The sequence below is a fragment of the Orcinus orca genome, chromosome 2, assembly GCF_937001465.1.
Source record: "Orcinus orca chromosome 2, mOrcOrc1.1, whole genome shotgun sequence".
Classification (NCBI taxonomy): Eukaryota; Metazoa; Chordata; class Mammalia; order Artiodactyla; family Delphinidae; genus Orcinus; species Orcinus orca.
In genome coordinates this window covers 138,662,489-138,689,931 of record NC_064560.1, presented here as the reverse complement: position 1 = coordinate 138,689,931, position 27,443 = coordinate 138,662,489, and the positions used below count along the sequence as shown (strand labels likewise).

At 35.0% G+C, this 27,443-nt stretch overlaps 1 protein-coding gene across 7 annotated transcripts in view; it reads left to right on the top strand.

Moving 5' to 3' along the window:
• RALGAPA1 (Ral GTPase activating protein catalytic subunit alpha 1) overlaps window positions 1-27,443 on the top strand; it is a 222,333-nt gene that overhangs the window by 93,128 nt on the left and 101,762 nt on the right. For 4 of the 7 annotated variants that reach the window (XM_033428377.2, XM_033428382.2, XM_033428379.2 and 1 more), the window contains exons 17-24: window positions 7,953-8,093; window positions 15,903-17,438; window positions 19,188-19,312; window positions 20,543-20,759; window positions 21,829-22,005; window positions 23,969-24,121; window positions 26,616-26,809; window positions 27,032-27,130. In XM_033428377.2, the coding sequence (XP_033284268.1) occupies window positions 7,953-8,093; window positions 15,903-17,438; window positions 19,188-19,312; window positions 20,543-20,759; window positions 21,829-22,005; window positions 23,969-24,121; window positions 26,616-26,809; window positions 27,032-27,130 (2,642 nt within the window). The remainder of the gene's footprint in view (window positions 1-7,952; window positions 8,094-15,902; window positions 17,439-19,187; window positions 19,313-20,542; window positions 20,760-21,828; window positions 22,006-23,968; window positions 24,122-26,615; window positions 26,810-27,031; window positions 27,131-27,443) is intronic. The other 3 variants (XM_049705926.1, XM_049705925.1, XM_012533079.3) reach the window with 3 other exon arrangements.

Sequence of the window (27,443 nt, the reverse complement as noted above, 5' to 3'; positions counted from 1 at the left end):
TGAGGCCAAGGTGGAGTATACTGCTAGGTTCCTTGCTGCCTTTAACAAGCATGGAAGAAATTTCTATGATGGGAGGAATTTCTGGATGTAGGATCACTCAGCATACTGTGGACCTAGTTACCATCTTATTCCTTTTCCTCTCAGAGATTTATAACTTGGTCTTCATTGTAGTAGAAAGAGTGCTGCAAGGAAAAACGAGGACTTTGTCCTGATCTTTTTTTTCACTCTTTCATCACTAAATAGCTAGATAACCTTGAATAATTTACTGAACTTTCTAGGCGTTATTTACTTCATCTGTATAGTGGGTATGATAATATCTCACATGCCTGAAACAAAATTGCTTGAAGTTACTTCAGGCTTTGCAATCTGTGATTCTGTGGAAGGAGAATTTTCTGTGGGAATATATCTATATTTGATGGTAATCAGTGAAAAACACTACTATTTTAAAGAAATTTAAAAACATTGTTGTAGGACGTGTCTTCTATGAAATGATGGGTTCTAAAGTGTTAAGAATTACAGTTCTAAAGGAAGAAACAAAAGTAGAAAGAGAATAAGGAAATTAAAGATGTTAGAAGAATTAAAACTGTTTAAAATTGTTCAAAAGAATATTTTCACAATTGTCTTCTGCCTGTAAAATAACCATAGAATTATATTGATTGTATATGTCAAGCCATAAGAATGAGAGATTATACAAGGAAAAAGGATATTGATGGATAAAAATTAATATAATTTAATTTTGGTATAGAATTACATTTTGAAATTCTTGGGAAGATGTTGATTACATCTGAAATGCCTTTCTTCATTTTATGTTAATGTCACGTTTATAGAAAATATTTCTATATTGGTTAAGAAGGAATTGTTCTTTTAATTTTAAAATTTTACTTAAAACTAGAATCTTTTTAAAAAGTTCCATATATATATTTTTATGATTATAGAAGTAATTTATGCTTAGTGTGGAAAGTAAAGTTTAAGGAAGCATAAAAACATATTAGGTGTCTAATGAGAAGAAATCATTGCTAACATGTTGGCATATTTCTAATCTGTATAAAAGCATGTATGAGTAAAATACTCATCTTAAAAGTATACCTGACTGATTACTTTCTGATACCTATGTTAAAACAGCCTTGCCTGGCTTGCTCATTGGACTAACCTATCAAATAAAAAGTTAAAGCATTACCACAGCAAAGGAAACCATAAACAAGACAAAAAGACAACCCTCAGAATGGGAGAAAATATTTGCAAATGAAGCAACTGACAAAGGATTAATCTCCAAAATTTACAAGCAGCTCATGCAGCTCAATATCAAAAACACAAACAACCCAATCCAAAAATGGGCAGAAGACCTAAATAGACATTTCTCCAAAGAAGATATACAGATTGCCAACAAACACATGAAAGAATGCTCAACATCATTAATCATTAGAGAAATGCAAATCAAAACTACAATGAGATACCATCTCACACCAGTCAGAATGACCATCATCAAAAAATCTACAAACAATAAATTCTGGAGAGGGTGTGGAGAAAAGGGAACCCTCTTGCACTGTTGGTGGAAATGTAAATTGATACAGCCACTATGGAGAACAGTATGGAGGTTCCTTAAAAAACTAAAAATAGAACTGCCATACGACCCAGCAATCCCACTACTGGGCATATACCCTGAGAAAACCATAATTCAAAAAGAGTTCATTGCAGCCCTATTTACAATAGCCAGGACATGGAAGCAGCCTAAGTGTCCATCAACAGATGAATGGATAACAAAGATGTGGCACATATATACAATGGAATATTACTCAGCCATAAGAAGAAACGAAATTGAGTTATTTGTAGTGAGGTGGATGGACCTAGAGTCTGTCATATAGAGTGAAGTCAAAAAGAGAAAAACAAATACCGTATGCTAACACATATATATGGAATCTTAAAAAAAAAAATGGTCATGAAGAAACTAGGGGTAGGACAGGAATAAAGATGCAGACCTACTAGAGAATGGACTTGAGGACACAGGGAGGGGGAAGGGTAAGCTAGGACAAAGAGAGAGAGTGGCATGGGCATATATACACTACCAAATGTAAAACTGATAGCTAGTGGGAAGTAGCTGCATAGCACAGGGAGATCAGCTCAGTGCTTTGTGACCACCTAGAGGGGTGGGATAGGGAGGATGGGAGGGAGAGAGACGCAAGTGGAAAGAGTTATGGGGATATGTGTATATGTATAGCTGATCCACTTTGTTATAAAGCAGAAGCTAACACACCATTGTAAAGCAATTATTCTCCAATAAAGATGTTAAAAAAAAAAAGGTAAAGCATTACAAACTTTGTTTAGGAAGGTAGCTGCATAAAGTTGGAAAATACTAATACTAGAAAATGTTGAACTCCTTGCATCAGATTTCATTACATGTCAGTACCATAATTTAACCTGTATCCTGAAGATGGACTTTTAGTTTATTTCCAATTTTGTGCTGTTAAAAATGGTACAGAATATAGTTATGTATATTTCTATACTTTGTGCTTACATGCAGATATGTCTGTAGGTTTAATCTATAGGATTTGGAATTAAATTGCCCTTAAAACAATGAGATACCACTACATATCTATTAGAATGGCTGAAATCCAGAACATTGACAACATGAAATGCTGACAAGAATATGGAGCAACAGTAACTCTCATTGCTCGTGGGAATGGTACAGCCACATTGGAAGACAGTTTGGTAGTTTCCTAGAAAACTAAACATACTCTTACCATAGAATCAAACCATCCTTGGCATTTACCCAAGTAAGTTGAAAATGTATGTCCACACAAACATTGGCACTCAAATATTTGCAGCAACTTTATTCATAAACTCGGAATTTATGCCAGAATTTGGAATCAACCAAGATATTCTTAAATAGGTGAATGAATTAACAAGCAGTGGTACATCCACACAGTGGAATATTATTCTTTGAATATAAAAAGTGAGCTATCAGGCCATGGAAAAAATATGGAGGAGCTCCAGATGCATATTGCTAAGTGAAAGAAGCCAATCTGAAAAGGTTACATACACTATGATTCCAACTATATGATATTCTGGAAAAGGGAAAACTAAAGAGACAATAAAAAGATTACTGATTACCAGGGGTGGAGGTGGGGAGCAGGGCAACAAGGAGGGACGAATAGGTGGAGCACAGGGGGTTTTTAGAGCAGTGAAAGTATTCTGTATGATACTGTAATGGTGCATACATGTTATACATTTGTCAAAAGCCCATAGAATGTACAACACAAAGAGTGATCCCTAATGTAAACTGTGGATTTTGTTAATGACACTGTATCAGTATTAGCTCATCAGTTGTAGAAAATGTACTATACCAATGAAAGATGTCAGTACTTGGGGAAACTCGAGGTGGGGGTGGGAGAAGAAGGGGATATATTGGAACTCTTTGTACTTGCCACTCAATTTTCCTGTAAACCTGAAACTGCTTTTTAAAAATGAAAGTGTACAGGCAGACCTCAGGAGATAAGTGCGGGTTTGGTTCCAGACCACCACAATAAAGCAAATATCCCAATAAAGCGGGTCACACGAATTTTTTGGTTTCCCAGTGCATATAAAGGTTATGTTTACACTATACTGCAGTCTGTTAAGTGTTCAGTAGCATTATGTCTAAAGAAACAATGTTACATACCTTAATTTAAAATATTGCCCCAAAATGCTAACCATGAATCTGAATCTTCAGCACTTCATAGTCTTTTTGCTGGTGGCTGATGACTGATCAGGGTGGTGGTTGCTGAAGGTTGGGGTGGCTGTGACAGTTTCTTAAAGTGAGACCATTAAGGGAGTTCATGGCATTGGTTGACTCTTCCTTTCACAAACGATTTCTCTGTAGTATGCAATGATGTTTTATTGCATTTTACTCACTAGAATTTCTTTCAGAATTGGAGTCAGTCCCCTCAAACCCTACCACAGCTTTATCAACTAAACTTAAATAATACTCTCAATCCTTTGTTCTCATTTCAACAGTCTTCACAGCATCTCCATCAGGAGTATATTCCACCTCAAGAAACCACTTTCTTTGCTCACTCACAAGAAGAAACTCCTCTTCAAAGTTTTATCTTGAGACTGAGTTTTATCTCAGTCCCATCCTCAGGCTAGTTCTGTTGTGCTTTCTACCACATTTGCAGTTACTTCCTGCACTAAAGTCATCCATGAGGATTGGAATTAACTTCTTCCAAACTTCTGTTAATGTTGACATTTTGACCTCTTCCCATGAGTCACATTGTTCTTAATGGCATCTAGAATGGTTTTCTTGTTTCCAGAAGGTTTTCAGTGTATCTATACTTTGCCCAGATTCATCAGAGGAATCACCATCTATAGCAGCTATAGCCTTACGAAATGTATCTTAAAGAATAAGACTTGAAAGTTGAAATAATTGTTTGATCCATGGGCTGCAGAATGGATGTTGTGTTAGCAGACATGAAAGCAATGTGAATCTCATTGCACATCTCCATCAGAGCTCTTGGGTGACGAGGTGCATTGTCAATGAGCAGTAATATTTTGAAAGGAATCTTTTCTGAGCAATAGGTCTTGACAGTGGGGCTTAAAATATTCAGTAAACCATGTTGCAAACAGATGTGCTGTCATCCAGGCTTTGTTGTTCCAGTGATAGAGCACAGAGTAGACTTAGCATAATTCTTAAGAGCCCCAGGATTTTCAGAATGGTAAATGGACATTGGCTTCAACTTGAAGTCCCCAGGTGCATTATCCCCTAACAAGAGGGCCAGCCTGTGCTTTGAAGCTTTTAAGCCAGGCATTGACTCCTCCTCTCTAGCTATGAAAGTCCTCGATGGCATCTTCTTCCAATAGATGGCTGTTGTGTCCACATTGAAAATCTGTTGTGTAATGTAGCCACCTTCATTAATGATCTTAGTTAGATCTTTTTGATAGCTTGCTGCAGCTTCTACATCACCACTTGCTGCTTCCACTTGCACTTTTATGTTATGAAGATGGCTTCTTTCCTTAAATCTCATGAACTAACTCTGCTAGCTTCATGCTTTTCTTCTGCAGCTTCCTCACCTCTCTCAGCCTTCCTAGGATTGAAGAGAGTTAGGGCCTGGCTCTGGATTGGGATTTGGCTTAAGAGAATCTTGTGGCTGGCTTGATCTTCTTTCCAGACAACTAAAACTTTCCCCATATCAGCAATATGGCTGTTTTGCTTTCTTATCGTTCGCCTTTTCACTGTTAATTTCCTTCAAGAACTTTTCCTCTTTTGCAGTCACAACTTGGCTGTTTGGAGCAAGCAGTCTAGCTTTCAGCCTGTCTTGGCATTTGACATGCCTTCCTCACTAAACTTAATCATTTCTAGCTTTTGATTTAAAGTGAGAGTCGTGTGACTCTTCCTTTCACTTGAACACTTAGAGACTATTGTAGGGTAATTAACTGAAGTTAGACCAGTTTCAGTGGCTTTACAGAGATTCTCTGATCTAAGCTTTAGATTAGTAAATCCCCAAAATCCCAGGAGCTAATTCATGTAAGTCATTTTCTGTAGCATAGGTTGCGCAGCTGTGAGGCACTTAACAGATTTCCAGGTATGCATAAAGACCTGTTGTACAGTAGCAGATGGAGAGGTGCACTTCTGAAGAATTCATTCAGGATCAGAACACAAACTTACACCATTGTGATAATGGGAGAAGTTCCAAGGGAAATGCCCAAGCTCTTCCTTCAGGTTGGTGGTGAGAAAGAAGGAATAAAAGGAATTGTTATCTCCAAGGAATTATCTAACCCAAGGGAAAAAAATCAAGAAACTTGTAATTCATCTGTGGAATTGAAAATTTGATTCAATTTAGTTTTAAAAGAAATATCTCTAAAAATCACATCTGATTATAACTGTAGGTGGCATTTTACCTTTTGTGTTGATAAGCAGCACTTCAAGTTTTACCTATGGGTTTATGTCTTTGCTCTAAGTTTTAAGAAATGATTACCTTGAAGTCAACATAACTTTTATTTCAAATCGGATTATAAAATTGCTGGTCACTTTCACGAGAGACAGAAGAAGCTAGCAGGAAATCACGAGTAGGGTCAGATTCTGACATTCTGTATATGGTTTCAATTTTAAAATATACCTATCTTTAATACATTATACAGAAAGCCATATACTGAAGGCATGTTGTTGCCTTTTCTTAATATATTCCAACCTTCCATGTTTTGCTGCACATAAATTTACCTGAAAGCTGCTCTTAAAGAATCCTTTATTTTGCCAACATTAATAAATTTGGGGGTTAGGGACTCTCTAATTATCCTTTTCCATTTATAACTCTATGACATACATCTAGTTTTCGGTTAATACTTTTTTTGGTTTTCTCCTCTATATGTTCACAATGAAAACTTTTTTTTTCTCAAATGATTATGCTGTGCTGCCCAAATACAGATACTCATTCAGTAAAGATTTATTGAGCTCATATGTGCCAGGCACCAGAGTTATAAAGATAAGAAGATACAGTTTTTGCCTTTGAAAAGTTAGGAGGCTGACATATAAAACATACAGTCCACTAAAAATAGATTGTAAGCTTTGTAAAAGAAGGAATTCTTGTTTGTTTTGGTAATTGCTGTATTGCTAGTAAGTTAATTATGTGGGAGAGTCTTAAAAGCATCACAGATGATATGACATTTTATGTATGAAGGAGTGTCAAGAAGAAAAGAAGACCAAATGTATTATGAACTCACAGGGCCATGTTGTTGTAAAAGAGCATGAAATCTGTAAGAAACAGTATAAAATTCTGTGTGGCAGCAACGTGGGAGAACAGAAGGAGGAGAAGTTTCCGTGGATATTGCAGCTGGATTGCAAAGGCCTTGTGTGACAGACTAAGGGATTTAGCCATCGGGGAACCAGCTGTTTCTAATAATCAGAAAAATCTAAGATTTCGAATTGATGGTAACATTCAAATATATGTATTTTTTTTAATCAATGTCACTATTACACTGGATATTATGCAGTATTATTTCTTTTAAATTCTCCATTCATACATACCTTCATTTATTCAAGAATCTCTAAACTAAAAGTTAAGTTAAAAAATATTTGGGAAGTATAAACTTGATTATTTATTTCTAAGTGTGTCAGAATTTGTCTTTAATTTTGTGAACTGGTTACTTTTAAGAAATTACCAAGTACAACTACAAATGCAATTTTTTTAAATTCCAGTTTTTAAGTTTTTATCTTCAAAAATTTAATCTTTAAAATTTTTACATAATATGCTTAAGACTTGAATAAGCATAAACATTTTTCTCAATAACTCGATTCTTCATGCTTATTGCAAATTCTATTTTCTGTGTTTTTACTTAAAATTTTAAAATTATACTGTTAAGTTTAATATAAATAGGAGATACTGATTTGATCAAGCATTCTTTTACCAGGAACAAATACTAACCATGAGATTTAATTCTTTAGATTATGAATTACATAAAATTCTCTAAAAAAGACCTATGAGTGACTTTGAAACTTTATTAGGAAAAAGTATGAAAGAAAGAATTTGTTCTTGGAATTCAGCTTCATTAAGAAGAATGGCTCAGAATTGCCTCAGAGTGGCTCAGAGAAATGCCAAATATGGTACCTAAAATTTCTTGGAACTGTTAATATTGGTTCTTTTCAGTGTTTCCATTCGATGAACTTTTCGACCTTTGGTTTTGAGAACATAGTGCTAATTAAAGTGTCTGCTGTTTTTAATGCTATACCATTGTAACTGCTAATAATAAAAAAAAAACATTTTCCTGCTTTACACCAAAAAAATTTACATTCAAAATGTCATATGTGTTCTCTAATTTCTTTTCTTACAGCTTGCCAGTATTTGCCGTGCTGAAATGTTTTAATTTAAGATTTCCTTCCTTTGTATCTTTTAGTTTTCTCTGTTGCTGCTTTTTCTGTGACACAAGCCTTTCATTATAGTCACTTCTTTTTTCCTTCCCCACTTCTTTCTTTTCCTTTTTTAAAGCCATGAGAAGCCGATCCATTGGTGAATGTGCTCTGCCATCGGCCTATATACGCAGTGCTAAAAGTGCTCCTGTTCTGATCCATACTTCCAAACCCTTCTTGCCTGATATTGTTCTCACTCCCCTTTCTGATGAGCTTTCAGGTAGTGCCACCTCTGCTAATTTCTGCACCACCTTTTTCACTTTTTAATCCTCTGCTTTCAAATTTTGCTTAATCAAATAAACTCTTCAAAGTTAATTTCTTTGGGGGAGGTGTGGGAAATTGGGAAAGTGGTTGAGCAATCAACATTTTGAGTTGTTTGAACTCTAATGCTATCCTTGCAGTTCATTCTGGAAGTGCTAAGTTTAGTGCTGTGCCAATGACCAATAGTTTGGGTTGTAAATGGTCAGGTTTTTTTCTGTTCATGTTTGATTTTTTCTTCTCAGGTGGTTAAGTGAAGTGGTAATGTATATTTATAATGTCATTATTTGACTAACTATATGGTAAATCTTGAATAATGCATTCTTCATCATCTATAGTAATGGAACTTAAGCCAGGGGAATCAGTAATTGAGAAAAGTACATAATCTAAAAGTTGTTTTGGAATAAATCTTTGGATTTATATTAGATTATAATAGCATATAGAATTCTAAGAACTCAACTCACTTTTAAACCAAATAAAGCAACCATTCTGTGAAGCCCCAATTTCTAAGAAGCCTCAAAACCTGGTTAGCTTTGCACTTCTGCCTCAGGTCCTTGATCTCCAGTATTGGGTTGGTCTGCTCTTTAATAAGGCTTAATTAACATATAATAAAATGCATAGTTCCTGTGTTCAGTTCAGTGAGTTTTGAGAATTGTACACCCCCCCATCATCTTTCACCCCAGACAAAATATAATGTTTCCATTACCCCCAAAATTCCCTAGTGACACTTTCGAGTCAGTCACACACACACACACACACACACAAACAGAGACTTTGTAATTTGTATCACCATAGATCAGTTCTTTTCTTTTAAAAAAATTTTTTTGTATGACTAAGATCATACAGTGCCTTGTCTTTTAGACTGAAGGAAATTTGTGTTGAATATACAGTTGACCCTTGAACAACGCAGGGGTTAGGGGTGCCGACCTTTCACATTGTCCAAAATCCATGTATAACTTTACAGTGGGCCCTCCATTTCTGTGGTTTCACATGGGCAGATTCAACCAACTGCACGTAGTGTTGTGCTGTACTACATATTTACTTGTAAAACTCCACAAATGAGAGGACCTGCACAGCTCAAAGCCGTGTTGTTCAAGGGTCAACTGTGCTTACTATGCAAAATGTGCTAGCTCAAAGAAAGTTATGGTGCATTCTTGGGTGCTTTCCTATACTCTTCTTAGGAGTATTTCCCTGACGTTGCCACTTTTGGTGAGGTTGCTGGGTTTTTTTTAACAACCTATCTTTGTACCCTCTTAACTTTCTAATTGACCTATAGGCTTATGTGAGGGAAGGTACATTTTTCTTTTTTTTTTTTTTTTTTTTTTTTTTTGTGGTACGCGGGCCTCTCACTGCTGTGGCCTCTCCCGTTGCGGAGCACAGGCTCCGGACGCGCAGGCTCAGCGGCCATGGCTCACGGGCCCAGCCGCTCCGCGGCATGTGGGATCTTCCCAGACCGGGGCACGAACCCGTGTCCCCTGCATCGGCAGGCGGACTCCCAACCACTGCGCCACCAGGGAAGCCCTGGGAAGGTACATTTTTATTAATAATGTTATTTCAGGTGAAATCTCTTTCACCATCCCTAAGATCAGAGATTTCTCCCAAACCAAGAGGAGGTATATAATTCAAAATTAAAAAGGAAAGTGAACTACATAAAAGAAGAAATTGTTCTTCATAGTTTTCTCTCTCCCCCTGCTGTGAGCAGGCTTAATTGAACTCATAATAATGTATTTCCTGGATGCGTCATCTAAGATCAGGAGTTGAGGTTTCTATAACTGTTTCACCAATAAGACAATGAAACTACCCATAGACAATCACTCTAGCTTTTGGTTAGAAGTAGGGTTTTCCAGAAAAATATTTACTTGCTACTCTTGAATAGTTACAGGGTAAAAAGGCACTTCTTTTAATTCCTTTTACGTTTGTTTATTTTAACATACTACGATTTCTAAGAAGTAGCTGTCAGTTTTCAATGTACTCTTTTTTTGTTTTTTGCGGTACGCGGGCCTCTTACTGTTGTGGCCTCTCCCGTTGCGGAGCACAGGCTCCGGACGCACAGGCTCAGCGGCCATGGCTCACGGGCCTAGCGGGCCTAGCGGGCCTAGCCGCTCCGTGGCATGCGGGATCCTCCCGGACTGGGGCACGAACCCGTGTCCCCTGCATCGGCAGGCGGACTCCCAACCACTGCGCCACCAGGGAAGCCCAATGTACTCTATTTTTATCCAGCCCTTTTTTTCTCCTCTAGTATTCTTGGTTAGATGACCATTCAACCTACATTGTTGTGAATGTGATGCTATGTGGTATAGCTATATATAGATAGACTAAACTAGTTGAATAGCTGAATATCGTTGGAGAGTTTTTCTTAAGTTCTGGAGACTATTTCAAGGGCACTGACTTTGTCAGTGACTTTAGTTCTTAACATTAGACTCATCTGATGTTGAACAAATGTTTCTTCCCAGGCTCCTGTCTCAGGTTTTGATATAATATCCTGTGGGTTGCAGGAGTATCTTAGTTTATTTTTTAAAGCTCTGCAGTAGTGCTGGTGTCTGGGCAGGCACATTTTTCCTGTCCTCTCTTCTACACTAGACTGTAGTTTTACACATATGGTAGCCCAGCCTTGCAGTCTTTATTTTCCTGATAAACAAAGAGAAGTCAGAAATCTCAATAATTATTCTTAAGCAAATTAGCTTTTACTGTCAGAAATAATACTTTCATGATAGAAGGGATGTAAAAGAACGTAGGCATGGTGGGCAACTGACTTTTGCAACTGTTTCTTATTATTTTCTAATCAAGAACTCTGGGTGTCTCACCCTGAAATAAAGTTTACAAACCCACTTTCTTCCAGTTAGTTCTCAAAACTGCTAATTTGTTTGCCATATTTGATGCTGTTAGATTCTAGTCTGTCTAGGCCATATTATGTAGACTGCTAAGGTTATTAACAGTACTTCAATATTTGAATTGAGCACTGTAGAGGAAAATATTTTGATCTCTCTGCTTCTATTTTCTGAGTATCAGGAGAAAGAAGATGTTATGTCTCATGCCCCATACTGTTCCTAAATTCTGCCTAATCAGGAGGAGAATGTTCTATCTCTAATCAAACAAGCAGGTTGTTCTTTGCACAATCAAGGAATTTATTTCTTCTTGTCATCAATATGTGATAGTAACCTTTTACAGAGTTTCCACCTAGAAAACCAGCAGATTCTAGCATAATTCTAAATTAGATTTTTTGTTGAAATAATTTGTGTTAATTTTTTTAAAAGTGCATCTCAAGAAAAGTTTGAATCTAACTTAAACACGGCATTATATAACATGTTTGCAAACAAATAAAACTATAATTTTCTTATTAAAAAAATATTGGTCATTTGTCTATTTCCAGAATTTAAGAGTCAGGGAAGCAATATTAGAAGGATAAGAGTAGAAGATAGTTTAGTGTTTTAAATTTTAGTGGTCTAACATTAAAGTTAATTATTTGGGCTTGGTTTATTGCTTTTCAGTCTTTTCATATGATTTCAGTGATGTGCATACTGCTTTGAATTACCTAAAAATTGAACATCTAGTCATAAAAAGATGTAGAAGTTTTACTAGCCTCTGATAATAATAGAATCGAAAACATAGATATTCTATATTTCTTAACTTACCTTGAAGGTACATTGCTATTATAGCCCAAAAAGGCAAAAAAAAAATTTTTAATTACATAAAGGACATTGTCATTTCCTTTAGGTAATTCAGAAAAAACTTGAGCTTCTAAATGGCATCAGTTTCTACATAAAGTAATAGAAATGATTTTATGAATTCAGGAGCTGTAAAAATATTATTACTGATAGCTAGTGTTCATGATTAACCGAGAATAGAATTTAACTTTGGTAAAAGGGATTTTGGCACTTTTTTCTATACCTCATTTTAGAAATTATTTAAATTTTCTAGTGGTATGTTAGTATTACAGATTAAGAGATTTTTTTCCCCCTGAGGAACTAGCTTGATATTTTAGTAATTAACAGCTACTATTTTTAATATAAAAGACATGCTTTCCTTCTACCAGTATTTATTGAGCCCCTACTATGTGACAAGAGCTATTTCAAGCAATGGGGATATTGTGATGTTAATACAAACAAAATCCTGAAGAAAGGTAAATTTCAGTGAAAAGAATTTTTTTTTTTACATGTTACAAGCTAATATTACACTTTAATTTACAGCTTATCTTTTTGAAATAGCAAAGAAAACTTTTCTTTGAAACACAACATTCAGAAAAAACTACTTTTTAATCCAGAAATAATTTCCAACACTTTAATGCTAAAACATCATTAAGCAAATCCAGAGATGAAACTTGACATTGCTAACACATTGTAGGCTCTATAGGAAGCAATTTCTCAATGCTCAAGTTTTTTTTTTTTAATTTGTTAAAAAGCTTTTTTCTTGTTTTGCTCAATCACTGGTTACTGATACTTTAGATTAAAATAACTTAATTAGACACTGCCGTTGTTCAAGGTAAAATGTAAGCAGCATAATTAAATAGTTTCGAAGGCCATTTCTGTTATAACCTTTTGTTACCATTATTTTCAGCAATCCAATACAAAGTTTGTCCATTGTGTTCTTCTGTATCATTTACTAATATTTGTATTTGACTAAGTTTTGATTTCTAAGAGTCTTATCTTTATAGAGATAAATCACTGTGCTGGTTTATAATTTCTTAATAATACTTAAAAAAATTAATTATTTCATGAATATGTAATATATATTATTCAAGAAATTAAGACCATGGACTAATTTTTTCCTTACTTCAAATCCCACCTCTCCATCTTCTAGCTGTGTATCCTTAGGCAAGTGAATTAAATAGTTTCTTCATGTATAAAATGGGGATAATAACACCTACTTCATGAGGCTGTTGTGAGGATTAAATGAGTTAATACGTGTAAGATGCTTAGAACAATGCATGTAGGAAAGACTGTACAGTCGGCCCTTCATATACAAGGTTGGTTGAATCCATGTAAACCTGCAGGTGTGGAAAGCCAACTGTGTTCACTGTACTAGGCCATTTTATATAAGAAACTTGAGCATCTGTGGATGTTAGTGTCCATGGGGGGCTCCTAGAACCAGTCCCCAGCGGATGCAGAAGGACAACTGTATATGATTTAGCTGTCATTTAGACTTTTTATCTTCAACAAGGTTCAGGTATATTTCTTTAAATTTAAGTCTCGTTAGAGTCAGTCATGCTTAATTCAAGTGCTGACTTTGATTTCTTTTATGCAATTAATATTGTTATATGCCCGTGTAAGAACTGTATTTAAAGCTTAAAACTTTCAAAAAGTTTTTTGTTTAATTTTAAATTCTCTAACAGTACATTATTGATAGAAAAAAAATTTTTTTTTTTTTCAAAGCTCTTGCCCTCTTAGACTTGAAAGTTTTTTAGACATTAAAGTTTAGGGAAAAACACTTAGGCTGAAATAATGTTTAAATTTCCTTACATGCAATGTGAGGACTGGGTTTGGGAAGAAATTCCTAAAAACAGAACTTCACAATAATCTTTACTGGTTTCTTTAGAATGGAAAAATTATGGAATATCAATAAAGGGGAACTTCCCTGGTGGTCCACTGGTTAAGACTCCACACTTCCACTACAGGGGGCACAGGTTCAATCCCTGGTTGGGGTAAGATCCCGCATGCCATGCAGCATGGGCAAAATAAATAAATAAATAAAAAATAAAGGAAACTAAACATTAAAACTAATATTCTCCTTTTTTTTGAAGTTCGTATATTTGTTAGTCTCATAATATTAGATTTTAATAAGGTTTTAAGATCTTGATTTTGAATTTGCAGCTAATAAAATAATTCCAACTATAAAATTCTTAATAATTTTTATAGAAATGTTATATAGTCTATCCTTTGCTGAGTCTATTAGAATATTTTGTGGAAAGAAACTGGAGTGCATGGTGAATATGATCTCTAGGCAGAGGTTCTTATGACCTATTATGGGAGATAAACCAAAATACTTAGCATTCGTCAAGATACACAAATATGCATTACTTATCTACTACAGTAATAAATGGAGTATAGTGCATAAATATAAAGTTTCTGAGGAGATGCTTGCTTTTTCATTTAGAAGAATTCTAAGTGGAGTGCATGAAGAAGAAAGCCAACATTTTTTTAAAGTGTTGTATTCTCCTCAACTTAATGATAACAAGAAATTGTTTCAACTTTAGGAGATATTTTGTATTTGACCCGTATTGGGAGCCTAAATGTATATCTTCAGGAATACAGTGCAGTCTTAGTATATTACAAACTTCTCTTGATCTGAATTTAGTATAAGGTGGCTCCTTTTGGACCTCATACAGAGAAAGGGATATGAGTGAACTAGCAGAAGGACTAGCCTCTTTTCATCCATTGCATGGATCCTGAGAATATTTTTAATTACTATCCCCATTTTATAAATGAGAAAACTGGTGTCGGGGTCCGGAGTAAGAAAACCAGAGTTTTAGACCCAACACCATCAATAAGTATATCTGTGATCTTGGACAAGTAACTGTTTTACTCTGGATCTAAATCTTCTCATTTTGATCAGTTATAGTTCTGTTATTTATAATCTTTGCATTACAAGCCTAATGAGCACCCAACATCTGACTTTTTGACTCTGTGTCCTTTTTTCATTATATTTTTCTGGCTTCTGAAAAATTTTTTTTAGTTATTTCTAGGTAATGTTAAAGGTCATGATAGATTCATAGACATGCTATTTTACTTCTAAAATTTCTAATTTGTATATATCTCTACAGCTAAATAGTATTTCATATTGTGATTTTCAATTTCGTAAATATTTTTGGGGATTTACCATATACTTAGCACTTCAGGCAGTAAAAACAATGTAATGACGTTGAACACTAAACCTGCTTCTCAACTTTGAGAGAGTGGCTTCATCTCTTTGGGCCTCAGTTTCCTCGGTGAGAGAGTTAAATAATCTATGATGTCCATTTTGACTCTAAAATCTGTAATTCTTTAAAAGAAATGTAAGAAGCCATAGGTAGAGTTTTTAGGGTTTGATGGTTATTTAATGGAATGGGCCAGTGATAGGCAGAGAATGTTTCTTCCTAGTAGATTAATGGTGTTTGTGTCAGAAATGAAAAAGTACAATTATTTTTTTTTAGCAATGTATTAGTTTTATTTGATAGGATGAATAGGTTTTAATACTATAATTAAATAAAGTAAAATACCTCAGTAGAACAGATAAATAGTTTCCTGACAAAGAGAACTTTAGGAAGAGGGTGGAGATTTCCATGTGTAATCTGTGATCAAATAGATAAGCAAGATTTGAAGAAAAGGTGATGCCTCTTGCCTGGTAAGGAAGGAAACAGGAATTTATAAGACCCTGTAAGATTCTGCAATGGGATATTTAGATCAGCTTTTTTGTGTTAAGATCTACTTTTTCTGCTTGGAACTTAAATAAGTACAAAAAATTGAATAGCAAGTTTGAATTCCTTGATTTATTGGCACAGCTCTATCTTTGACTGCACTTCCAAATGTTTCATCACCTCACTGTCTATTTCTATGCATGTTAACGTATTAAAATGTATTCTGGTAGTTTTCTAATTCATTTATACTACATGCTGTATTGGCTTGTGCACATCATTATTTAAAAACAGATTTGTATTTTTAATAGATTTTCTTTCATTGAGCTTACAAAAAAATCTCAAAAATTTTTATTTTTAAGCATATGCTTAGGGTATGGTTGAAATTAATACTTATTTTTCATATTCGTATAGTTCCTACTCTGTAATTTTTCTTTTTTACAGATATTGATGATGCTCAAATACTTCCTCGTTCAACTAGAGTCAGACATTTTTCACAAAGCGAAGACACTGGAAATGAAGTTTTTGGTGCTTTGAGTGAGGAGCAGCCATTGCCTCGAAGTAGCAGCACTTCTGACATCTTGGAACCATTCACTGTTGAACGAGCCAAAGGTGCAGTTCCTGTAATTGACAGTTCATCCCGTCATGCACCAAGCTTGCAGAGTTCCACAGAGGCTTCTTCAATAACTAGATCCACTGAAAGCCACATCACTGATACTCATAGTAGAGAGTCTTCTCTGGAAGTTGGTGATAGCATATATGACCATCTTTGTCACTTAATAGATCCAGTAGAACTTGCAGATTCAGCTTTTGAACAAATCCAGTACATTGACCTTGAAGGAGATGATGATCTTCTTTCCTCCCTGAAAGAATATTTTAAGGAAAACCAGGAAAGTCATAGTAAAAACGAGTTAGGTAAAGATGTAGCTTTACAGGAAATGATTATTGCAGTAAATAGGGATGAAAGATCATCCTTAGATAAATTAGAACACATAGATCAGGAAAGTAAATCAGAAAATACCACCTCCTTTGTTGGGACTCCTGAAAACATACAGTTTCAAAAAGAATCAAACTCAGCTGTCTTCATGAGTAACAGTGCACCCAACCAGTTAGACAGCTTTATGAGAACAAAAACTTCTGAAAAATGTAAACAACTAAACAATGATAAACAGTCATCGGAACCTAGTTCGGGTAGCCCTTGTGATAAAGAAAAGAGGAAACATCTGTATAGACAAACAGCCACAGAATTAGATGCCTGTATAGATATAACAATAGCTGAAAAGGTTAAGGGTATGCAAATTAATGAAAAAATCATTGTCCCACATGTTTTGCATGCCAAGAAAACTACTCTAAAAGCACCTGTTAACCACAGAATGCCTCATGTTACAAGCACTAGCAAGCTTTCTCCAACTAAAAGGAGCTTGTCTGAAACAGTAACTCATAGAGCCAAAATCATGAAAATTGCTTCTAAAAAACGAAATAGTGTTCACGTTACTTTTAGACCATCTACTGAGTCAGTTCAGTTTTATAACCCTCTGGAAAACAAAGAGGCTCCGTGGAAGATGAGGCTGCGGAAGCTCAGTGGCTTTAGTAGCAGCAGCAATAGCAGCATCAGCAGCCCCCATGCCAGCTCAAACAGTGTTACCGAGCTAGTGAAACCCGGTGTGTACAGGCCTCTAGACACGGCACCAGTGAGTAGTAAGACAGTTAAGGAATCTACAGAGATCCCCACCGCCATATTACAAAAAGAAGGAATTGCTAGTAATCAGTTAGGAGGTAGTCGTAGTACTATTAAGTCATCAAGTCATGAGGCAGGACTACAGCAGGGCTCCCTGGGTGGCGTTTATAAAACTGTTGTACATGCTCTTTCGAAGCCGAAGGCAAATGTTTCCCCACAGAGGCAGAACAGAATGCCACCAGAGGCTCCACTGAGGGATCTGTACAGTCATGTAATGGGCTATTTTGGAAGGAAAGCTGCAGGTGAGCACTTAACAGTGTGCAGAGCGCAAAAGGAGAAAGACAGCACCAGTTTGGCTTAATGCAACTGAAGCAAGCTATAAGCAATCAAAAAGCTTTGGGATGGTCACTGCTTTCTCTGTTTGGTTATGCATGCGCCTTTCCCCAGCTGTATTTTTCCCAGCATAAAATGTTTATTTAAATTACTAATTTCCCTTATAAGGCATTTAGTTAAACCTCTTTGCTGCTGAACAAGATAGGAAAGAGGGACATACAGGAAAATTTAATGACCTTCCAAAGGCTATCTAAATCAGATATTTTTCTGAGTGTGTACCACGTGAACCTTGAAATTAAGTTTACCGAGGAGTTGGAATACTTTCTCCCCTGTGCCCCCCAATAGTTTACATTTAAAAGGGCCCCAGCTCTATATAATTGGGTTCATTTATTTTTACTGCTGATTTACTTGATTTTATCTTTTTCTTGGTAGATTACTGTGACATGATATAACATAATGGAAATCAAGGTCCTACAACCAACACCAACATTTTTAGTTAACTGTCATTGAAGAGGAAATTATTTCTTAAACCTCAAAGTGGACTCAGTTACTTTTCATTTACACCATTTGCAAACAAGCTGTAGGCTTTTTAGTTTTGCATTCATTTGTATAGAATGCAAGTTATATCCTTAAAACACTTATCGTTACTTTCTTTTTTCTGAGATTTTAGATGTGCATAAAGGTTTCATGATAGCCAATCATGATTTAAATATGGAACCTCTATGGACAGATTACAGAAAGCAAGATTATGGTAACTGTTTTCTCTTATGTTGATTCAAATTTAAAATAACTTCACAGTTATAGAAAATTAACTTTCAGCAGTAAGGTAGGTTTCGATTTTGTTTAACATGGTTTTGTTAGCATGATTAACAGAACGCTGCATCTTGCACTGAGCCATTAATGCCACTTGAGGGCAGTATTTGACAGCTTAAAAAAGCCTGGCCAAGTAGTGTAAAGATAATCGTATTTCAGAGTGATTTCCTGACCAGTATATTTTCTTAACCTGAAATGCTTTGTAGTTCATTAGGAACATAAACAGTGTCGATATCCTTTGGTTGCAGAGAAATTACCTTTTCTACAGCATAATAGTGAAATAAGTAAATATTATTTTTTGTAAGTTTCCCAAGTTTAAAACTTTCTTGTTAATGTTAATCATAATGTAGTCATAAAAAAATCAAAATAACTATTGTGGGGTTTTTTTTTAAACAGAAAAATCTTTGTGAAAATAAATCTCTTTTTTCTTAAAGCAAAAAATTAGATTTGTAGTGAATAGAAACAACATTATGTCAAAATCATAGAATTTTAATTTATTAATATCTAAACTTAAATTCAAGGGATATATTTCTTGCAAATATTGTTTGGGGAAAATGGAATTATAAATTATTAAGGCTCCAAATAGAAGCAGAGGCAGGAAGAAAGAAAAATATACCAGTTTCTTTATAGGCAATATTAACCTAACTTCAACTAGTGCTTATCTATAAGCTTTCTTGCTGTTTTAAGGTTATACTGAAGATTGACTAACATCTGCTTAGTTAAATAAAGTAAATATCAATTTACTAATTCTTAAAATTAAATCTAAAAGGAGAGAAATTATTCGTAGATGCATGTTTGGCAAATAATTGATATGGCATAGGTAATTTTTTGGCTGTTTTTGTTTTAAATTTAGGAAATGCAGTTAAGTCTTTCTTCACTATATATAGTTATTTATTTATTTTTAGTCAATAAAGAGGACATGAGCACAAAACTGCCCCCTCTTAATAGTGATATTGGCAGCAGCAATGCTAATGTTCCTGATCTGATGGATGAGTTTATAGCAGAACGACTTCGAAGTGGTAATGCCTCAGTAAGTGTTATTTTATTTATTTGATTTTAGAGAGGAGGGTAGAGAAACTAAAAGATATATACATATGTACATATATATGTATATGATATACATGTGGAAAATTTTATTCAAATAAGCCCTCACCCCAAATTTAACCCTTTTTTGAATTAAGATTTTTAAATTATATTTTCATAGTATTTTTTATTCAAAGACCTAAAACAAGCAGGCTTTTAGTTTTGACCAGGGTGAAAATTTGGGATAGCTGTTTGCTCAGCTCCTGTGGTATAAGCCACTACCTTCCTAGTTCTTTCTCTGTTTTTCATCTTTGTTCTTAGAGTACTCTGATGCCTGTTGTCAGCCCTCATCAGGAAAGATAACAGTGGAGGTCTTCTGGCCCAACTCACACCATTTTGATAGCATGCTAACATCGGCTACTTAATCGTTACAGATAACTTTGGAATAGATTTTAAAGTCATCTTTATCTTGAGTGTTAGAATTAAGGCAAAATGAAAATAGAAGCAGTTTTATTCCTAATGATGCTTAATTGTTAAGGAAAGATAAATATATGTGGAATTGCTTTTTTTAAAGGACAATATTCCATTTAGATTTCAACTTGTCTCTTTAGTGAAAGTCTGTAGCTCCATTACATTTTCCTTTTTTTTTTTTAAGTTGTTTTCCTTGAGTGGGAAAAAAGTTATAGAATCATTATATGTAATCATCATAGAATGACATACTTGCTGTCATTCTTCCCTCCCTCCATTATCTCTTCCATTTGTTTCTTTTTCTCTTTTCTTTTCTTTTTTTTTTTTGCTGCACTGCACAGCTTGCAGGGATCCCTTAGTTCCCCCACCAGGGACCAAACCCATGCCCCCTGCAGTGGAAGTGCAGTGTCCTAACCACTGGACCACCAGGGAATTCCCTCTTCCATTTGCCTCTTTTTTTTCCATTTGAATACTTTGCTCTTTCTACTATCTTATCTTAATATTCACTCCATGGATCCTTTTGAGGCTTTAGGGTCTCGGGCCCAGCATGAAATGGTATTTGAGTCTTTGCTTTAGCCAGACCAACAGTAGTTCAGGACCCAGCTCCATACAGTTACACGGAGTCTTCAGTTAGTGTTCCCCCACTCCTACTTAATGCCCTAAATTTCAACATTTATTGTGATGATTGTCTTGGAAATTAAAGATTTCACATGCTTAATGAGAATTCAAAAAAATTTTTTTAATCGTAAAATGTTTCTTGAATTTTTAGACTATGACAAGAAGAGGAAGTAGTCCAGGTAGCCTCGAAATTCCCAAAGACCTCCCTGATATTCTGAACAAGCAGAACCAAATGCGCCCTATTGATGACCCAGGTGTGCCTTCAGAATGGACTTCTCCTGCCAGTGCAGGGAGCAGTGATCTTATCAGCTCAGATAGTCATTCGGATTCTTTCAGCGCTTTCCAATATGATGGCCGAAAATTTGACAGCAAGTATCTTTTTTTCTGTTTGAGCAGTACGGTTTTTTGTTGATTTGTTTTCTGTTCAAGACTGACTGACAGTTTACGTAACCATCATATTCCTCTCTAACATTACTTAGGGGTTCCCATATACATATTTTGATTTCATTTTCAGTGAAACTCCAAAAGAATTTTTAGGGAATCACTTCAAGTTGAGACCTCTTTATTTTGCCAACTAAAGGCATTTAAAAAACAAAAAAGCACTGTTCTTTCATAGAACAAATGATATTTTAAGACCAGACACATAGACAGGAAAAAGGATGGACTTGGTGTTAGAATAAAGGACAGTCATGGTTATAAGTTGGACCATTTCATGAAGTCGTATTTGGGGACCACTATCTCGTTATGGTCAGTGCTTCAGCATGTTCAGTACAGTTACGTTCAATGCTATGGTACCCAGAACCTTACTTGGATAATTGCTTCATGTTAAAATGACATCAGAGATATTATTTGGTGCTATATTACTACCACATAGCTTTTCTGCTGTAATTCTGTATTACACTTGGCAGTCAGTGAAGGGTACCAAAATTTAAAAGAAGAAAGTCAAAATCTTGGGAACCAACTTTGTGAAGAGCTGGGAGATGCATTGGAGAATTATGTTTCTTGCCCTCATGGATTATATACTACTCTGATCTTGTACTGGAAATATGATTTGAAAGAAAAATGACTCTTACCACGTATCTGGCATTTTTATTATATATATCTCTCTTCTAGAGATTATAAAACTTGAAAAGCAGTTAAGTATATTTCCAGCTATCAGAAAACAGGGATAAGAATAGTGATGATATATTGTATGTCTCTGTCCTTTTATCATTATTTTTGTTAATAATAGGCTATGAGGATCTTTAAAAATTTGTTTCTAATTATAAATTTCAAAGTGTTAACATGGTTTACCCTTGCCTGAGTGGTATGTAAATATAATTAATTTGGGGGGAATGTTCATATTTAATTATTTTGATGAAGTAGCTGTGTCTCTTTTGTAAATATTTTTGTTTTATAATTGGAACTTCTGTACACTAGCATTTCTTCTGCCTATAGATTTTGGCTTTGGAGCTGATACTGGGAATGCATCCTCTGCTGATGTGGATTCAGGTTCTGGCCATTATCAGAGTGCTGAAGAGCAAGAAGTGGCTAGTCTAACCACACTTCACATCGATTCGGAAACAAGCAGTCTTAATCAACAAGCTTTTTGTACTGAAGTTGCAACGGTTACTGGTAAAGTTACTCAAGGGAGCGTATTCCTTAAGTGCATTTTTTTTTAAGCCACCAAAGAACCTTTTCAGACTTATATTTGATAGATTTTATGTATTACTTATTACTATTTAAGTATTATTTTTTTCACTCATCTTTATGTAACAATGGAGGGAAAAAAACATTAATATAAGAGTTTTTTGACCTGGAGTCCACATGGATAAGCTTCAGGGAACTCTATGAACTCCTAATACCGTAGGCAAAATTTTGTGTATGTTTGCACCAGAGCATTTCCTGCAGCAATTTTTAAATAAATAACCAAAAAAAGTTGAGGTACTGCACTTTACCTTTTTCATTAATTTTCAGAGTTAGCCTAGATTTTTGTAGATTTCTTTGGTAAACTATTTATTATTGCAAACATAAAGCACACTACCTAAAATAAGGTCTGTTTCTCAGTATACTAATATTCTGTATTTATATAGTAAATTAATATAGTAAATTATGCTTTTCAGCAACTTTTTGTGTGTGGTCAAACCTGACAATAATATGACAAGTGGGGTCCAAGAAATTGAGTCATGAAAGGCAGGGCCACATTATTCCAAGAGCAGTACCGTGACCAGAGGGAGCCTGAGCAGCCTGTGGCCCATACTTCAAGAGTTCCACTGTATTATCCAGATTCACTCTGGTTCCTACTGCAGTTTGACACCCCTTTGATGGATGATGGATGAAATATCAATAAGGTGGTTTTTGCATCCTGTGGTTGGCTGGAACTTGAAAGACTGGAGCAGTGATGTCTGCATGTCTGAATTAGGCACATTTCTTCAGCCAAATCAAACTGATGAAATTCGGCCAGTGAAATACTCACAGGAACCCATCCTATGTTTTCACATTCTTCTATTCCACATCTTTTCTACCAGAGGATAAGTAAGAACTTTAGCCTGCGCATTGCAGAATGAGGGCTGAGCCAGTTTGGTTGTATCCAAATAGGAGCCAGTTTGGTTGTATCCACAGTCTGATCGTTACAGAATTTAAGTTACTACTCAAAGAAGAATTCTTATTTTACAATAAACACCTTTTACTGTAGTTGTCCTTAAACATAAATTTAGATGAAAATTTGGATGAAAAGATACTAAACATTACTAGTAATGAGGGAATATAAATAATCCATGAGGTACAACTATACACATAATAAATCAGCTCAAGTTAAAAACACAATACCAGTGTTGAAGAGAGTGGAGCAACTGGAAATATCATACATTACATTATTGTAATGGGAATGCAAAATGGTAGGACCACTCTGCAAAAATACGGCAGTATCTTTTAAAATTAAGCATACATTTACCATATGACCATTCCTAGGTATTTATTTCAGACATTTGTATGTGAAAGTTCATAACAGCATTATTCACAGTAGCTAAATTGAAAATAGTCCAAATATCCATTAATCAGTGAATGAATAATCAAATTGTAATGTATTCATCCATCCAGTATTCATTGAAATAGTACTCAGCAATAAAAAAGGAATTAAATGCTAATATATGCAAAACCATAGCTGACTCTCAAAAATATGCTTTTAAATGAAAGATGTCAAGGCTAGCAATGTTAGTGGCATATAGCAATGGGCAAGTTTCTCTTCTCCTGAATTGCCTCAAGCCTGAAGTAAGTGAAATAAAGTAGCAGTGGGTACCAGAGTTTCTATAGCTGGACCAGGAATGGAAGTAGGCATTCTTGCTCTCACTGATGGCCCCTATTAATTGGTATGTCCAGTTCTCATTCCACAGTAGTCCCATAGTAGACATGGAATGAGACTGCTAGATATGAAATCTTGTACAGTATTATGATTTTATTGACCTCTTTGGCCAGTTTATAACCTGATTTATCTTTTGATGTTTTCAATTTGTGTTTTATTGGGCTTTTAAGCATTACATCTTAGGTAGAGGGTATTGAATATATTCTTTGTGGTAATTTTATGAAATTATATTTACAGGTTCAGAAAGTGCTTCTCCAGTCCATTCAGCTCTGGGATCCAGGTCACAGACACCTTCTCCTTCCACACTGAATATAGATCACATGGAACAGAAGGATCTACAGCTCGATGAGAAGCTCCACCACTCTGTTCTACAGACGCCAGATGACCTAGGCAATATTTGGAAATTAGATCTTTGCCATTCTTTCCTTTCAGGGCATTAGTGTCAGGAGATCTTAAATAAGGCATCTTAAATTTGGTTATTTTATATATGTTATGTAAATATTATTATAAGTCTTTTGGACTTTTCTGTCTTTGGGAAATTAATTAGTATAACATTTTTTTTCTTGCCCTTAAAGAAAGATATTTGCATTCTGATTTTTGTTATTTTATTATAGTTGATTATAGTCCTGGTATTAGTGGTTACATTATTTTTGTATGTTATATTATCATTTACATTACCATTTCCTAAAGCAGGAAATACATAATTTGGCATCGTTATTCTTAATATTTTATCTGAAGAACCTGCTGAATCAAAGTAGGCAGTCCAAATGAAGTATTTTTATATTTAAGTAAATGTTTAAAAGTGACTAGGAAACCTTAGAAACTGCAAGTTAATAAAAAGTTATTTTTGTTAAGTCCTACATCATGTAACAAGCATCAGGATAAAAAGTCATTTTGAAAATATGCCAGAAAATTTGGTCAAGGACACAACTGATAAGATATTTATAATGAATAATGTAAAACACTAGTTTTCATTGGTAGTGCAGCACATTTACTCTCTGGCCAAAGGAAGAAATTTAAAATCATGTGACTTCTGCCCCCCGCCCCGCCTTTTAAGGTACTCATTCTCTCTTTTTTTTTTTTTTTTTTTTTTTTTTTGCGGTATGTGGGCCTCTCACTGTTGTGGCCTCTCCCGTTTCAGAGCACAGGCTCCGGACGTGCAGGCTCAGTGGCCATGGCTCACGGGCCCAGCCGCTCCACAGCATGTGGGATCTTCCCAGACCGGGGCACGAACCCGTGTCCCCTGCATCGGCAGGCGGACTCTCAACCACTGCACCACCAGGGAAGCCCTCATTCTCTTAATATGCAATTACCTAGCCCTGATTTTCTGGTTTGTAGATTATTTCTGACCTTTTCTTTCCTCCTCTTGGCCTGCAGTTTTTTGGTTTTTATTTTCAGCTTTTTCCCCAACATTTGGAAAAAATTTCAAACTCATGGAAAAGTTGCAAGACTAGTAAAATGAATACCCATAAATCCTTCAGATAAATTCACCAGTTGTTAATATTTTACCACTTTGTCTTTCTCTCTACCTATACACACACACACACACACACACCCCCATTAAAACAACCCCACCGTACCCACCTTTTTTTTTTCTGAGCCATTTAAGAGTGAATTGCAAGTATCAGACCCTTTACACCTAAACACTTGAGCAAGTATGTCCTAAAAATAAGTATACATTTCCTACATAACCATAATATAAGGGCCACGTTCAGGATATTTAACATTGATACATCATTGCAATTTTAGTCTATAGTCAGTTATCCTCAGTTGTTCCAATAATGTCCTTCATAGTTACCAATCAGTTGAGTTATCACTATATTATGAAGGTTCTGTAGAATAGGGAGATGTTAACAGTGATGGTTAACCCTGTAGTGTTTTTTTAAAATTTTATTTTAGTGAATTTACACCAGAAACCTGTTTTTATTATTGTGGAAGACTGTCCAGTAACTTTTTAATAATATACTCAGTTATTGTACACTTTACATGCAGAGAAAAAAGTTAAACATTAAGAGTAAAGGATGTACATATACTGTGTATGACTTTGTAAATTATCAGTACACTGACATATTATCAAGCAGGAAAAAGTCTTTACTGACTTTCTAATGATTTTGCCTTTTCCGTTATATACATTGCATAGAATTATGGCTTTTTTTTTTTTTTTTTTAAGCTGGAGGAGATCTATAATGATACCTACCTAAAGCATCTATTTTACAGATGAGGAGCTGTAGCTTCAGGGAGGTTATTAAATAATTTGTACAATATCACATAATTAGTGACAGAAATGAGACTAAGACCCTAGGTTGCCTATATGTCTTATATATAATCATGCCAGTATTAATAAACAAAAGAAATGTAATTATGGAAATTTTAGATTATATTTAAATTATTTTTTTCATGCCATTGTGATATCCCTTTTAATGCTAGGCCTGACTTAATTGTGAAATACAGAAATATATTTCTTCGGAAGGTTTAATTACAAAGAAATAGGCTTAGGAAGACTTCCTACAGGATCTGCCTTCAGCCTGAGATTTTCTGTTAATTTGATGATGGAACTTGAAGTAGCTATTAGGTTAAATAGAGAGTATGTACTTATAAATATGATCTTTATGTCAAATGTAAATTTCTCCATCTGGTATCTGCATCATTTTCTCCTTAGGTAAATCTAGATAGATGCCCTATTGCATAAGTAATTATTGTCAAAATAAGGAATTATGAACTAGCGAGGTTTTGACCTTACCAGGAAAAAATAACACTGATGCATCTTAACATTTCTTTTATTCACTTTTGTAGATATTTAAGATTATTAATTTGACTCCTATGTGTTTTTGTGATCAATTCTCTAGAAAAATTACTGACACCAGTGAATTATTTTTTTCTATAGAAATCAGTGAATTTCCATCTGAATGCTGTAGTGTGATGGCAGGGGGCACTCTCACAGGATGGCATGCTGATGTTGCTACTGTAATGTGGCGAAGAATGCTAGGTATTTTGGGAGATGTCAACGCTATTATGGATCCTGAAATACATGCTCAAGTTTTTGATTACCTCTGTGAACTTTGGCAGAATCTAGCTAAGGTAAAAAAGAAAAAGATAAAAAGGGAGAAGGAAAGAAAAATAAAGTATTAAGAAGTACAGAAAAAGCCTTAGATAACATCCACCCCCGCACTACGAACTGATGCCTTAACCATGTTTAAATATATTGTTAGTGGTAGGAACTAGATCTCAAGTTTAAGGTAAAACAAACTGGGAAAGAGAACACTTTTCATAGGTTTGTTGCATTTTATTTGAAAATTACAGATTAGAGATAACCTCGGCATTTCAACTGATAACCTGACCTCCCCTTCTCCACCGGTTTTAATTCCTCCACTGAGAATTCTTACGCCTTGGCTTTTCAAGGTAAGCTTAATATATAAAATATTAATTAAAAAGTTTCATTTAGTAAATAAGTATGTGGTCAGTCTCAAACAGTAGAGAGAGAGAAGACTATTGTGTAGTCTTCTAGAGCACTTAGTTTTGTTTTTTGTGTGTTTTTGTGTTTTTTTGCTTTTGTTAAAATTTATTGAAGTATAGTTGATTTACAATGTTGTGTTAATTTCTACTCTACAGCAAGCAAAGCGATTCAGTTATACATATATATATACATACTTTTTCATGTACTTTTCCGTTATGGTTTATCACAGGATATTGAATATAGTTCCCTGTAGAACAC